Source organism: Aedes albopictus, chromosome 2, assembly GCF_035046485.1.
Source record: "Aedes albopictus strain Foshan chromosome 2, AalbF5, whole genome shotgun sequence".
In the NCBI taxonomy this organism is placed as follows: Eukaryota; Metazoa; Arthropoda; class Insecta; order Diptera; family Culicidae; genus Aedes; species Aedes albopictus.
The window spans coordinates 513,608,168-513,624,133 of record NC_085137.1 but is presented as its reverse complement, the minus strand read 5'-3'; the positions used below and the strand labels follow the sequence as shown (position 1 = coordinate 513,624,133).

General features: G+C 43.6%; 2 protein-coding genes across 2 annotated transcripts; one reads left to right on the top strand and one right to left on the bottom strand.

Annotated features, from left to right (window-relative positions):
* Window positions 1-4,169: 4,169 nt before the first annotated feature.
* Window positions 4,170-6,060, top strand: LOC109409813 (uncharacterized). The gene is made up of 4 exons (XM_029871706.2): window positions 4,170-5,029; window positions 5,093-5,231; window positions 5,295-5,568; window positions 5,630-6,060. Exons 1-4 carry the CDS (start codon window positions 4,801-4,803, stop codon window positions 5,930-5,932), a joined length of 945 nt encoding a protein of 314 aa, XP_029727566.1. The 5' UTR covers window positions 4,170-4,800; the 3' UTR covers window positions 5,933-6,060.
* A 4,584-nt stretch (window positions 6,061-10,644) lies between these two features.
* On the bottom strand, window positions 10,645-13,853 carry LOC134286991 (uncharacterized). Its single transcript, XM_062848708.1, has 3 exons — window positions 13,743-13,853; window positions 12,348-13,559; window positions 10,645-12,282 (listed from the first exon to the last, which is right to left on the bottom strand). Exons 1-3 carry the CDS (start codon window positions 13,851-13,853, stop codon window positions 10,645-10,647), a joined length of 2,961 nt encoding a protein of 986 aa, XP_062704692.1.
* Between the last annotated feature and the right edge of the window lie 2,113 nt (window positions 13,854-15,966).

The following is a 15,966-nucleotide window of genomic DNA, read 5'->3' as shown; positions in this document are numbered from 1 at the left end:
AAAACTGTCCTAGAGGATAATTCCACCACATGCTTAACTTAAGAGGGTCTTTTAACTAGTGTTTAACTGCATAAAAGTTGCAAAATATCACAAGCGAACAGAACTAGTTTTGTTTGCAATGAAGTTAGTTTACAAGAGATAAAATATTACGCCAAAAGCCTCGATTTCAAACTTTTTGATATTATTATTGTTTTTCTGTACCAATCTACTAACGGACCAGCTTGATGCAATTATTCTTCAATATTTAAGTGTTCTAATTGATCACGCATGCGAAAAGCGCTTGAATCTTTATAAAATGAAGGGGGGCGTTTTGCCCCGGTGGGGCGTATTATACCCTTTTACCCTAAACTAGATTTCTTTAATAACTTCCAAAAACGGTGAAACACTCTATGTCAAAAAAGTGTGCGCCCTTTGATGTTGTCTTGCTCACAGGCTTTCCCACAGGAAGTTGGACGTTTTCTGAAATCCCCGTTATAATTTTTTCTCTGTGTTTTTACTTTTGAAAAAGTGAGGGAAAGCAAAAATCAATTTTATTGGCGGCATTAATGACTGCAAGATAATTAACATTGAATGTGTTGTCCGTTTAGTTATACTCGGCTCAGTAATCTTGTGACAATGAAATTAAACTTAACGAAAACAATAACACTCCAAATAATGCAATTTGCATAATCTTTTCACGAGCCCAAATCTGAAAATCCAACAGCAGCTTCAGTTCGACTACTCAATTTAATATTTACTGCGAGTAAGCAAAAAACAAAATTTTTAATCAGACGCGTTTGATGGACATCCAGATTCATTCTCTGCCTTCTCAGATCATTGGTATGTTCGAACATGCCACACGGTTAACAAATACAACATCATCAGCTCCCTTGCCAACTTTTTCGGTTGTTCATTTTTGGGGCATATAACTTCCTCAGCTAGAACCGTTTCATCTCAAACTGAAAGTCACGCTCAAGCTGCACAAAGTTTGTTTACAAAATAATCGAACAAAATGTGGTGGAATGAAAATATCAGCTGATGAGCATTGTTGCCAAATCAGGGCAAATAATGAAGCAAATAAAAATGTGTCCCTTTTTGTAGGAGATTTTTCGAAGCATTTAAACTAATTGTAATGCTCAACTTCAATTGATATATAATATAAAACTAAATTAGATGACACGTTTAATTATTAAGCCAACTTTTCACCGTTTTTGAAATAACTTTAGAAAACTGGTTTAAATAAATCAAAACATTGAACTGGCAACTTCACATTGATGATGCTTCTCTGGTTCGGTCGTAGTGCATGCACCGTCTGGAGTGTGGCTGTGCTGCCGTAGTGAGTGTGCTGTTTGCAGGACGAATATTATTGTTCTGATTCCCAAAGTTTGAATCGATCGCGTATATCTTGATGTTATTGCTTAGTGCGCGGCTGTTTTTTAACGATTTTCTCAATCGCGCGATTTAATTGAAATGCCGATACACTGTTTTAGTTTCACTGCCGGTGTTGATATTTTAAAAGCAGTTTCTAAAGAAACAAGGTGCTCGGGGGGCAAAAAGTGAGTGTTGTATTGTATGAAAATTACTGCTGGGTGCAATGAATGCATTTTAAAACTACAGAAATGTGCATAATAGTGTTTTTTTCATTGAAAAAGATTTGAGTTTCGGGTTTTTGAGGATTTTATGAGAATGTGTGCGTGCCTTTAGCCAGTGTCAAGTTGGTAGTGGTGATAGCAGCGAAGAAAAATGTTTATGAATTTTAGCAGTTTTCTGTGTTTTAAAGGCATTTTCGAGGGAAAATGTCATGAAAAATTATTGGTGGTTTTTCCTGCTATCTACTGAATATATTCAGATGAAGGTAAGTTCACGTATGTTTAAAAAAAAGCGTGAATTAGCTTTTCCAGTGAACGAAGAAGAATAAGAAGCAGACAGTCATCGTCATTGACTCAATTAATTACAAATCCTTCAACCTTATTAGGTTAGAAAGCATTCGAGGATTGGAGAACATCTTTGTTTTGAGGAAACAGTATAGAAACTAAATGATCTCGGAGTAAATGTTCAAAGGCTCAGAATTAAATAGCATTTTAATATAGTCAAAGAATAAGAGCAATTTAGCTTTGTTGAAGAGCTCATTACATTGAAGCTGTGGATATGAGTTCATTACATTTAACCCTTGTCCTGAAGAACACAATAACGGGAACTTGACGGTACTAGTCATAGTTTGCAATTTTTTGTTCTAGACCACCCGAAAGATGTTTTATAATTTCAGACTTACTTATTTTTTGTTATAAATTTTTTGTACACAACACACCGTCATACGGTTAAAAACACATCGCTATACAGTTAATTGTTAACCTTGAGCAGTTGCGTCTTCGGCTACCCGCAACGGCGCTACGTTCACACTGTGTATCACAAGCGTGCATTTTTCATGGTGCGTGTACTCAGTACACGACGCGACCACTCCCGGGTTAAAATGTTTGTTGGGTAGTGGATCGGTTTATTCGCATGACATTTCGATAAGCATAGTTCAGAAGCATAGTTCAGAACTGAGTGGAGATCTGAAGGGGTGTCCTTAGACCGTTCGCAATGCTGTTTTATTTTGTATGGCGAGTTTTAAAATTTTTAAAACTCGCCATACAAAATAAAACAGCATTGCGAACGGCCTTAAGTATAGCAAAAAGACCTGGCACGCAAGTTCAATGTCTATTGTATTGAGTTCATTTAGCTGTACGTTTAGTTTATGTCTGGCTCATGTTCAGTTCAAATGCAACACTCCATAAAAAGACATCCTTCGTTTAAATGAAGGAAATCCTGGCTTTGCTCACTTGCAAAAAGAGGCAGCTTTTCCAAATTGAGAGTTTTTGTTTACGAATTTTCAAGATAAATGCTCTTGAAAACGTGAGTACAGGAGTGGCAGCCATATTTATATTCTCTGTTTCTCATTAATTAAAAGACAAAAGCTATAACATTCAAAAACAGTATGACAGTAACAAATATGAAACATAATGAATAACCTTCGCAAAAAATTCTATTATGAAAAATCACAAATAACCACACGCAGCAAAAAAAAAAACTTCAGTTCAAAAGAAAGAGCAATACTTGATGAAAAGTCAGCCACTCTAACAACGCCATCGAAAATTACATCTGGGAATTAGTTTCAATATGAATTATATTATTAATCACACTTGTTATTGCTATTCGACTAAATTTTCATTCGACCAAACGTACGCAGGACCAAATAATGTATAATAGTTCTACTTAAAACAAGCTTTCGGCCTAATGTCATTCAACCAAACGTTATTGGATTGAATGTCATAAAGCCTGTATTGTTTACGATTCCGCAGAACTCAAAGGTGAACGTTGTAGATTATGTTTAGATTTAAACGTTGCATTCAAAATATGCAACAACCAACAGAATACCAATTTGAGCACCCCACGATAAAGTGCAAAAAAAAACATGTTTTCCATGCAAAATCTCACTCAAAATCGAAATACAATGCGAAAGACGAGGAAGCAACCCATCGCACACAAGTTTTGCGCAGTTAGTTTTAACGCAAAATCGCAATATTGGTAAGTTTAGATGTTATAGCACAAACAAAAGTACGTTTCTCTACTCATTTTTTGTTGGTTTTAATTGTTTTATCTCGGTGATGTTGGATGTCGTTTAAAAACCCGTTTAATGTTTCAACCTACTTATTTTTTTATTTGTTCATTTATTTAAATGACATTCAACATCTCCGAGAAAAACCAATTAAAACCAACAAATTAAGTTGGTGATCAAAACCAACAAAAGGTTACTCTACTCACTTTCTTCGCCCTTTTTTTCAACAGCAAATTCAAGTATCCTGTAGTTCGCAAATCACTTGCTTATGGTGCTTGCATAGTTTTTTTTTCTCCTGCTGGACGTTGCTACCGCCATCTTATTAGCGATTTTCGAACAACAGCGTGATTAGGCGATTGCTGTTTAATGTTTTAGTGACGATGATTTAACTAGCAATCTGTTCTATTTTAGAACTTTTAAGTGATAAGTCAGTTTGCCCACGATTAAAGTATTTGTTAATGTACAATTTAAGCTTAATTTAGTTGCCAAACTTTAATATACATTACTTGATAAAAATCCAATTTATATTTGTTTGTTTGCGTTATTTTAGATGTAGTTTGAGGGAACTTGTGAAGATTTGCATAGGCGTGGCCCCAACCAAGTTCCCCTTATAACATAACCACTTCAATACCGAACCGACTACTAACTGGGTCAAAACAGACAGAACAAGGTCACCCAGCGAAAGCATAGCTGATCAGTGCGTGTAAACATGAAGCATACCGTGTCATGATGCCCACCCACTCTCACTCTTCCAGACAAGCATTTCTCCCTTTTGATGTTCTTCTTGATACTGCGGAGTTCAAGTAAGTGGAAGTGGCGTAGAATAACAAAACTAAAAAAAAAACGAGTTCCTCTGATAGCTTACACCTACCTATCAGCCTAAAGATGGCTTTGATGGAGTGTGCTCTATTTTGCTGGGACCCCCGAAATATGCTGCCCCAACCCACACCTTATGGGTCCAATTAGATAGACAGGCATAGACATACCGTTATTGGGATGTCGATGGTTCCAGTTCCCGTTGAAAGTCGCGATGGAAAATTATTATCACCAGCTGATCCGCGCACACCTAGACCTCACACATCGCTAGGTATGCATCGGTTCCCGAAATATAAAATAAAACTCGGTCAGAGACCCGCCTTCAGAACGGTTTCGATCGCTGGAGACTGAGGCCGTCCACATAAGTGACCTGTTCGAACAATAACCATACTTCGGTTGTCGTCACCATGGGATTGAAGCGTGCTGGACCGGTTCTGTTGTTTGCGGTGCTAATTAGTAGTTTTCAGTTGGCGATTTGTGAAAGTGAAGTTGCAGAATCGGGCGAAGCAGAACCCGTGACGATAGAGCTTTGTACGGATAACTTGCCCGAAGCGAAAGAAATTCCTCTAACTACGACCGAGCAGGCTATCACCACGTTTGCCTCAGTCTCACTCGGTGACACGATAGAATATGATGGTAAGGTGGGATTATGCTATTCAGAAAGATAAGGTTGTGATTGAGACTGCTGTGCATTTACAGGGGCCGATGTTAACCGTTTCTTCGACGTCGTGAAGAAACAGATGAAATGCGGCTATCCCAAGTTTGGAGTGCCTTCGATGGTCCCACTCAAGCTGAGCTACAAATTGAAGACTTCTTTGGATTTCCTTAACCTTAAAAAGTAGGTTGACACCACTGGGACGAGAATTGATAAGCAAATTTATTACTTCGTGTTTTTCTACAGGGTCTATATCAGTGCCTCGAACTTTGTGATCTACGGTTTGAATGACTTCAGTTGGAAGGCTTCGAACACCTCGTTTAGTCGCACCAAAACCAATCTGATGTTGAACTTCCCAAATGTGACAATCGTCGCGGACACCTCGCTAAACCGCGCCAACGGAACATCGCGTCTTTCACTGTATGACACTCTCGTCTTCCTCGAAGCAAAGTACGAAGAGAAGGACGATCTGCTCTATGTCACCGAACTGGATGGCGACCTGGCCCTGCGAGCTGCAACTGTAAGTTAAATCAAACTCAATTAAACCACTTCCTTCCATTCACCCGCACGCAATTCTCTAGGTTAAAATTGCTCACCTGTTTCCGAAAAGTGCCAAGCTGACCAAAATCTGGAACAAGGCAATCGGCGATTCCCTACCAGTGGTGGCCAAACTCATTACCACACGTAAGATAAGCGTGGACTTTGTCAACCGGATCATGAATGGGTCCAAGTACTACGCGATGAACACCATCAATACCGGACTGATGACGTACCGGATGAACTTTGATCGGACGGTGGCCAGCATGCGGCGGTTCTCGGAGATGACGGACGATTCGCTGATGTGCGATGAATCGGAGCACGTGGGGAAATCCCGAGTGCTGTAGATGATGGATGGCCAGTGAGACGCTAACTCAGTAGGATTAAGTGTTATTTATCTTTTGAATGATGCGATAATAAATTATATTGCAAAGTTGAATTATAATTATAGCTATTATTTGTTTGGGGGATGAGTTGGGTAAACAGTTTAGAAAACATGCCTACATATCTCAACCATAACAAAAGATTTCGGCTCAGTTATGCCCATGTGGCGCCCGAGCCTTCCAAATAAACGAATAAGTAAAAAATATCTCAACCACATTCAAACAATAAGATCACCCTTTCCAAATAATTTCGCTTTGGTGTAATAAACATGCATCAATTCATGATCGATTGGTGAGTTTTCGATGAGTTTCAAAACAATCGGATGAATTTTTTTTTGTCTTCATTAAAGAGATTTTCAGCCCTAGGCTGGTTCATCTTTGTCGGATGAAATTGACGAAATGCCAATATTTTGAAGATTAAGGTACCCCGGGGAAAGTGGGACCTAAAAAAATGCTAGTTTAGTTTTGTCACGCCAAAATATTCTAAACATAAATAATTTTACAATTCCAATGGTTCTAAAAGACATTGTTGGTATATTTCTTCTTATTAACGGGCATTAAAACTGTTTCAAAATTATAACATTCTGTATATTATGCATATAATGAAAAGTGGAGCAGATGCTCATTTACTCCGTATCACGGGGCAAGTGGGACCTATTCGGAATTTTTGTACAAATGGCTTAATATACTTGCTGCATATATGTTAGGTAGCATAAATTATAAGTATCTTATGCGAATAACTATGTTTAGCGATTTATGTTGAAAAAGTTTTGTGGTATCGTGCATAAATTACGTAACGCATATAATAACGAATCACTGAGAAAAAAATGATTTCTAGCAGCTCGTGCAAAACAAATTGATTTTATTTATACTAAAAGCGCCATAAAGTTAAATGCCGAAAGATTTCCAAACTTGCTTTTCATATTACGTAGTTGCTGAATTTTGCCAAAAGATTTTTCAAGATTTACAGATGTTATGTTTTCCCTTACATAACTTTGCAATAGTAAAATAAATAACTTTTAAATCGTGAATTTTGAATAAGTCGTTTTCCATTTTTCCATACTTCATGGCCGGTTCCTTAACATTCAGAAAAACTCATTATGCAGCGGGAAATAAAAAAAAATAATAGAATTTGCTCAGATGAAAATATGTGATGGTTTTGGTTTTGTTCTACCCAATACTTTACCATTTTGAACAATACCTTTATCATCAGAATATATCAGAATAAATATAATTCAACGATTGATTACTTAAGGCGCCGTTTTTTACTTCAATTTTGTGTAAATTTCCCTTAGGCTGAAGAATGCGAGGTCAAACTATAAAATAGTGTTTATTTACTCTCATAAGTCTCACTTGCCCCAGATGCTGAAATGCACTGGGGCAAGTGAGAGCTGTTAACTAAAGGTAATAAATGAAAATAAATTACAACTTTTTCGCTTAAAATAACTTGCAAGCACTTCAAATATTATCCTGAAACCGAAAAAGTTTTACTTTATTTGCTATTTTATTTTTAAACGACGAATGTAGTAGAGTACGTTAATCTCACTTAGTGAATTGAAAATTACATTTGAACAACAATAACATATATGGTCTCTTAATGGTGAGAACAATAACAATTTTTGAATTCAAAGTATCCGTTGGTGTGATATCTATGTTTTTCATGAAGAATGTTTGCCTTAAAAATAAAAAATAAACTAAATTATAGCTGTAGGTCTCACTTGCCCCGGATTCTCACTTGCCCCGGGGTACCTTAATTGTTGGGTATCGGGGCTTTAAAGATTAATGGTTTTTCAATATAGTTCATATGGAGAAGTAGCAAGTCGCTCAAAGGAGGCTTGATGGGTATTATTCTATCCAACTTCTCTCAAGCATGTTTTTTTTAATGTTGGACCAAAATATGAGAATCTTATAAAGAATTCAGTTCTATGAGAAGTCATGAAGTTATTGTACGTTAATTGTTAAAACCAGGGTTGAAAAAATCACATTCAATTGAGTGATATGAGATACTTGAAAATGAACACAGAAAAACTCAACTACTTTGTGGATGTAATGACTCCACCATCATCAACACGCGCTCTGCGCTGATGGATGCTTCATGTCAACAACGGCCGCATGAATGCGACTGGACCATAAGCAAGCGTGGTGAATTTTCTCTTTTGAGTGCCAATGACAGGGAAAATGTTGTTATTGAATCTCGCCGTCGCCACGATGTGAGCGACGAGAGAATTTTTATTCTCTTCTCACCCACCTCCGTGAAGGAAAGAGGCTTTAACGTCAGAAGCGGTGTGGTGAAAAGACAAAAACAAAAACTCCCGTTCATTGCATTCTTTCATTTTTTTGCAACTCTGGTTAAAACGATCATTTGCATACATTTTGCATATTGTTAATCTTAAAACTCTTTAAGATCTTTAAGTTTTGGAAATAATTTGAACATAATCGGACCTTGGGGTAAAATGGACAGTTAGTTCAAATTTCACCAAAGTTTTATAAAGTAAAGAATCATCAACCTGAATATATATCGTGAGATAACTTTCGTAAAAAGTTGTAAAAACATGATTCATAACAACAAAACATCATGTTCTTTAAAAACAGTGTTTGTTTTTGCCTTTCTCGTACACCAAGCTGTACCGAAAGGCTATATGTTCACTCCAAAAATAAAATTTCGATAGAGCCCCCAGAGGGGCAAGTTTCATATAACAATCGACTCAGCTCGACGAGTTGAGATGATGTGTGTGTGTGTGTGTGTGTGTGTGTGTGTGTGTGTGTGTGTGTGTGTGTGTGTGTGTGTGTGTGTGTGTGTGTGTGTGTGTGTGTGTGTGTGTGTGTGTGTGTTTTTTTTTTTTTTTTTTATTCTAGGAGTCCAAAAATCTTCAAAAGACGCTGTGTGGGATTCGAATGTGCGCCTACCCACTAAAAACACTCTCCTAGTTCACCTCCACCTTAAATTCCCCTCCGGTACCACCATGCAGTATTTCTTCGGAGGGGAGGCGTTATGTGCCTTGTGCACCATCACCAATTTGTTATTCTACGCTGTTATTGTTAAAATTTTCTATGCTCTTTCGCTACCTCCATGCTAAGCCATTTAGCTCTTGTTGTTAATTTGTTAGGTTTCGCCAATCAGCAAGCAACATGCGTCATGCTGAACCATTTAGCTCCTGTTAGTAATTTGTTAATTTCCTACATTTTTCGCCATTCAGCGCAGACCCGCCCGGAGGCAGACATCTTCTACGCCTTGCGGACATTACGAACTTACCGGCAGAGTGCCGAAGTCACTCCAGCGATGCCGGTGGGTCCTGGCGTCCGGTTCACTGGCGCTCCGACGACCCAGACCGGTGCTACTCTACTAGCCCTCGGCTCTACTCCGTCAGAGAGTTTCCCGGCGAAGGAATGTCTCCCGAAACCGATCGTTGTTCCTCCCGCCAACTTTGCTGTAGTACAACCATGATCTGAACTACAGTCCTGTTAACTACGTTCCACTTTTCTTCGTCGCTGCACATACGTTCGACGATATTTTCCACATTTACGTCGACGCCGACAATTGCTGCCATTTCTCCTCGCGAATGCGCGAACCTTGGACAACTGAAGATGACGTGCTCCGGTGTTTCTTCTGTGTCCCGACACTCAGGACAGATCGGTGAACTGGCATGGCCGAATCTGTACAAGTACTGCTTAAAGCACCCATGACCAGACAGAAATTGTGTCATGTGGAAGTTAACCTCCCCGTGTGCTCTGGTGATCCACATCGACACGTTGGGAATTAGACGATGAGTCCACCTGCCATTCGCAGCGTTATCCCACTGCTGCTGCCACTTGTGTAGTGTGCTGACTCGCGCTCTCTTCCGAATTCCTCTTGTGCCTCGGTCCCTGTAGCATTCGCTATCTTCTTCCAGTAGAAGGCAGATAGGGATCATCCCGGCTATTACACACACGGCGTCTGACGAGATGGTTCGATACGCACTCGACACTCGCATCGCCATCAGCCTGGACGTACGGTTCAGCTGGGCGCGGTTTCTTCCAGTCTTTAATGCCGACGACCACACTGGGGCTGCGTATCTGACGATGGATGATGATACGCTCGCTAGTAGTCTCCGCTTGCTGCTGATGATCGCAGAGTTGTTAGGCATGATCCGGGATAGTGCCGAGATCATCACCGTGGCCTTCTTGCAGACGTAGTCAACGTGGTTGTTGAAGTTCAGTCGGTCGTCTAGCATCACTCCCAAGTGCCTGACTTCGCGCTTCGAGTCGATAGTACACTCGCCAACCACAATTGTTGCATGCTGCACATTCTTCCGGTTGCTGATGACAACTATCTCAGTCTTGTGGTGAGCTAGAGATAGCTTCTTCTCCCGCATCCAGTCTTCCACCGTGTCTATCGCCTCCGTGGCCAGTACTTCTACTTCCTCTCGTGTTTCTCCGATCACAAGCAGCGCCACGTCATCCGCAAATCCGACGACCTTTACTCCTCTGGGAAGGCTCAGTTTCAAAACCTCATCGTACATGACGTTCCAGAGAGTCGGGCCCAGAATGGATCCCTGTGGAACGCCCGCCGTAATAGCCACACTCCTCTTTCCGGCGTCTGTTTCGTAGATCAATCTGCGGTTCTGGAAATAACTTTTCAGAATCTGGCACAGATACTCAGGTACCCTCAGCCTGTGCAGCGAATCGGCAATTGCTGCTCAGCTGGCACTGTTGAAAGCATTTTTGACGTCTAGGGTGACCACCGCGCAGTAACGGTTTCCCCTTCTCTGTTGCTTCTGCGCCGTCTGCATAGCATCCACAACCGTTCTGATGGCATCTACAGTGCTCCTGCCTTTCCGGAATCCGAACTGCAATTCTGATAGACCGCTCTCACTCTCAGTGTATTTCGTGAGCCTGTTTAGGACCACTCTCTCCAACAATTTACCAACGGTATCCAATAGGCATATCGGCCTATACGCTGAAGGGTCGCCGGGAAGTTTCCCAGGCTTTGGCAGTAGCACCAATTTCTGTCGTTTCCAGATGTCAGGGAAACTGCCCTCCTGAATGCAATGTTGTATTGTGCTCCTGAACATATCCGGGTTTTCGTAGATTGCTGCTTTTAGTGCCACGTTTGGTATCCCGTCCGGGCCAGGGGCTCTCTCGATTGGCAAGACTTTCGCTACCGCGATCAGCTCTTCGTTAGTCACCCTGATTTCTTCATCGTGGGTATCCTGATTGACGTACGGTGTGGGCGGCCAGATTGTCGGCTCGTGAATCGGAAACAGTGCCTCGATGATAACTTTCATCTTTTCCGGGCATCTGTCGGGTGGTACCGCAGGACCTTTTATCTTCGACATTGCTACTTTGTACGCACTACCCCATGGATTCAAGTTGGCCTTATGACAGAGATTGTCAAGACAGGCTTTCTTGCTGAGCTTGATCGCTTTGTTCAATGCGGCTCTTGCTGCTCTGTAAGGTAACCTACGTTGCTCCCTATCACCGTCATTTCTAGCCCTCTGCATCCTTCTTCTAGCTCGTAAGCACTGTGCTCGCAGATCAGCAATCGTTGGGTTCCACCAGTAGACGGGGTGTCGACTGTTTCTTGGTTTTCCCATCCTTGGCATTGTAGCGTCGCACGCGCGGGATAGTACCGCTTCCAGCTCGTCTGCACTGAGGTTCAGTGAATTGCTCTCCAGCCTTAGCGCCTCCACAAACACGTCCTTTTCGAAGTTCGCTGTCCTCCACCTCCGCTCATTCGTTTGTGTCCCACGTGACTCCAGCCGAGCCCTGCCTCCAATATGGTACCGGATGGCTTGATGGTCGCTGTGGGTGTATTCCTCACATACTCTCCAATTTATCGCTCCCATCAGAACAGGACTGCAAAAGGTGACGTCGACGATAGACTCTCTACCTTCCCTACGATACGTACTGGTGCTACCTTCGTTGGCGATGTCTATGTTTAGCTTAGCTAGGGCCTCCAGTAGACTACTTCCTCTTGGGGTTGTGAGACGGCTACCCCATTCGACCGCCCAAGCGTTAAAATCGCCGGCAATGACGACTGGTCTTCGGCCGATTAGCTCCTCGGTTATCCTGTCCAGCATTTGGTTAAACTGCTCTATCGTCCATCTTGGTGGGGCATAGCAGCTACATATAAAAATTCCGTTGATTTTCACAACCACAAAACCTTCATCTGCGCAGTACACCACTTCTTGCACGGGATATCTTCCCGCTGTCCAGACTGCTACTGTTTTCGCCCTATCTGCTGTCCAGTTTCCATCTTCGGGGGGGATTCGGTATGGCTCCGAAATAATAGCAACATCGCAGTTTTGCTCCACAACGGCTTGTCGCAGCAAAAGCTGTGCAGTCTCACAGTGGTTGAGGTTGATTTGGATTACCTCCACTGGGACTTAGTTGCACTCACTTGCTTGAAGGCCGGGCATCTTCGGCCACCTGTCGGATGATTGCTGTTCTCTGTGTTTGCGCAGATGAGGCACTTCGGGGACTTCCTGCAATCCTGAGCTTTGTGGCCTTCCTCACCACACCTTCTGCATAGTTTGCTTCTGTCAGGCCCTTTGCAATCTCTTGCCAGATGGCCGTACTCTAGGCATTTGAAACACACTTCCGGTTGCTGAGAGATACTCAGGGGGCACACACACCAGCCTATTTTGATCTTGCCAACTCTTAGTGCCTTATTGGCTGCATCGATCGGTAGTTTGATCGATGCCACCTTCGTGCCAGAAGGTCCGTTTCTTACACGGATGGTCATCCTGGCTTCTCCTAGCTCGCACTGCTCCTTCATAGCTACTTCGACTTCCTGCTCCGATGTGACCTCGTCCAAGTCTTTGCATAGGAGGGTTGCTTCCGGACATAGGGCCCTGACTTCGACCTTATCGCCCATAGCTTTCTCGGTAAGCTCTTTGTAGGAGGAGCTGCTTCCTTTTGGATCCCTTCTTAACTCGAGGATCATTTCCCCATTGCGGGTGCGCCTAATTTTCTTCACGTCTTCCCCTAGCTCCCTAAGGTCCGGATTAGTCCGCATGGTGCGCAGAACTTCCGCGTACGAGTCGTCACTTGTTTTGACGATGAGAGCTTCACCTTTATTTTTTCTCTTTATGAGCTTCCGTTTGTCGGACCTGCTTTTACCGGTCGACTTCACTTTTCTTTTGCTGACGACCTGCCACGGGGTATGGCCGTCTGCGACGACATTCTCTACTGGATGGCGTGCACCAGTAACGGGGGCGTCCTTATGTTTCTTGGAGCCACCGGGTCTCACTTCTCCTGGCGATGCCCTTGGTCTCTTCGGCGTGAAAAAGGGTGTAGTTTGCATCCTCTGGGAGATGCTTTCCACCACGCTATTTTTCTCCGCAGTTTTGTTAGTGATCTGCCTTCTCGCTTCCGACGTTCGGCTTGCTTCACTGGCAGTCTTGGCTGCCAAGAGCTCCTTCTCTGCATCTTCGGCTCTCTGTGCCATACTCTTCCACTCTTTAACTGCCGATCCAAGGGCCCCTTGGATCTTAATCACCAACGCTTTGATGTCCTTGTGCACGTTGCTCCGTTTGTCGACGTATTCTGTAACTAGCTGCCTGCCAACTACTAACCCGTACAAGCTAGCAGCAGCAAGAAACTCCTCGAGCTGGGTTTCAGAGTCGGCTTACTACTGGGTGATCAAGGGACGCGTGACAAAGTATGGAAAACACAAGAATTTTCATGTTCTTTAAACAATTTATTAGCCCTATTCTGTGGCGTGTGGGTGTAAGAAAACATTTCGTGTGGCGTGTATGAGAGGGGATCGATCACTGGGTACTCACTACTCTACTCCTTCGGCGTTGACCTCCACGGTTACGCACTTTTGCGATAGCCCTACCGTGGGGCCGGATTCTCGCAGCGGGGCTGCTCGGTGATGGTGTCCGTGGATCCGGAAGCACATCGGATCTGTCCAGCGGCTTTGCTGGGGTGTTGTTGCTGGGCTTGAAGGCGTCTTCTCTCATAGGCTGTATCGGCACGGCCCAGGACGAGACCAGAGTGACCGTGCCGAGAGAGGTCCCTCCTAGATAATTAGGGCCGGCGGCCCGAGCGATTCGTCCGGAATCGGACGACGGGGTGTCCTTGGCATTTAGACTCGGAAGCCATTTTGACTTCCGAGCCGACCCGTGTGAGGACCGTATTTTAAAATACGGCAAGAGGTCCTGAACGGTAGTAGGCCGTTGCCCCAGGTCCCGCCATCGGAAAAGGGGGGGGGGGGTCGTAGAAACACTACGCGGCACTACTTTAACGATCGCGAAGATCGGTGTGTCTCACACGGACGCCTATATATTTCTCCCCCAAAATGCTCCAATTAGAAGATGGCAGCGCCCATGGCAAAGAATTTCGGCCATCTCTAAAATAGTCATGCAAAGCCGGATAGCCATACTCTACGCCCTTCAGCAATGCTGAGTTGTAAAAGTTTGGTAGCGGAGTAACCCTCTCAGTCGTGTGGGGCATTCTGATATATACATTAAAAAACATGAAATTTCTGCCAACATTTGGCTCATACACATAATGAAAATCCTAGGATGTAACCGACAGGTTACAATTCGTGCAGCTCGTCTACCAGCTTTTTGGCTACTTCTACCCTTGGTAGTTTTGGTACTCTCGACCATGCGCTGTATTGCTGCTGCTGCATCTGTTGGTGCTCCTTCTCTTGCCCTTGTAGCTTTTGCACCTGCTGGGTTTGCGATGGTGGTGTCCTCGCCAACCCAGTTCTGGCAAACGGATTTGCCGCTCCTGCTTCGTTGTTTGTTGTTTGATCTTCCATTCTTCAGGGTCCCCCCTCCGCACCGCTATCACCATCCGTTGTATCTAGTCGCTTTCGTGATCTCTTGGTTATCTATGGATCAGGGAGGCCAAGCGAGGGTTGGACACGTTCCTCCATGGGGTTCATGTCCAGAGCCAGATCAGCGTTAGTCGGGAATGGTTCATCCGAGCCTAGTACGCATCAGAGATGATGTACAGATGATGAACGTATCCGGAGGCCTGCCAAGGTTTTACCGGGACGGAGGCAAACGTACCATTAGCCCACTCGCCGTTTCAAGTTGGTGTCACCCTACTTTACTCAGGGAGTAGAATAGCACGAGTACCAGCCCATCGTCGCCATCCGATCCGTATTCCGTAACTTGTCCATTGTCGTTTGCGTTGACCAGTATGCCATAATCAGGATGTTTCTGGCATCGATCCTGATGTGCCGGTTGGCACTCCGGGTGTTTGGGCTAAGGCACTTTGGAAGCGGTACCAAGTCGCTTGTACGGAGTTGCTTGCAGATGTGTGGCTTTTTATGGGGATCCAACAGAGCCCACTGTTAAAACCCCGCCACATCCTAGGCATCCTCTGCTTGAGCTGTCTGGAAACCAGAAGCTCGGTCACTTCCCAAAGGAAGTGCCAATGGTGGTAATCCACACGGGTGTGTGAACAGTTTTCGCTTAGGAAAAATTCCCAAGCTTCCACCCGACTCGCAGAAGGGGGGGTTCGTCAAGCCCCTGGACTCCTGTCCCTGCTGCCCCGGTGTGTGTGTGTGTGTGTGTGTGTGTGTGTGTGTGTGTGTGTGTGTGTGTGTGTGTGTGTGTGTGTGTGTGTGTGTGTGTGTGTGTGTGTGTGTGTGTGTGTGTGTGTGTGTGTGTGTGTGTGTGTGTGTGTGTGTGTGTGTGTGTGTGTGTGTGTGTGTGTGTGTGTGTGTGTGTGTGTGTGTGTGTGTGTGTGTGTGTGTGTGTGTGTGTGTGTGTGTGTGTGTGTGTGTGTGTGTGTGTGGGTGTATGTATGTGTGTGTGTATGTGTACAAAAAAAGGTCACCTCACTTTTAGATAGTAAATATCAACCGATTTTAAAGAATGATGGCTCATTCGACGCGGCATCTGGTCCCATTGTTTCCTATTGAAAATGGTTCGGATCGGTCCAGCCGATCCGGAGTTATGGCCATTTAGGTGCTCCGGAACCGGTACCCCTGGAAGGGGTCAGACATGAAAATGCACCAAACCCATGCATGCGACCCATCAAACCACGGCATTCAC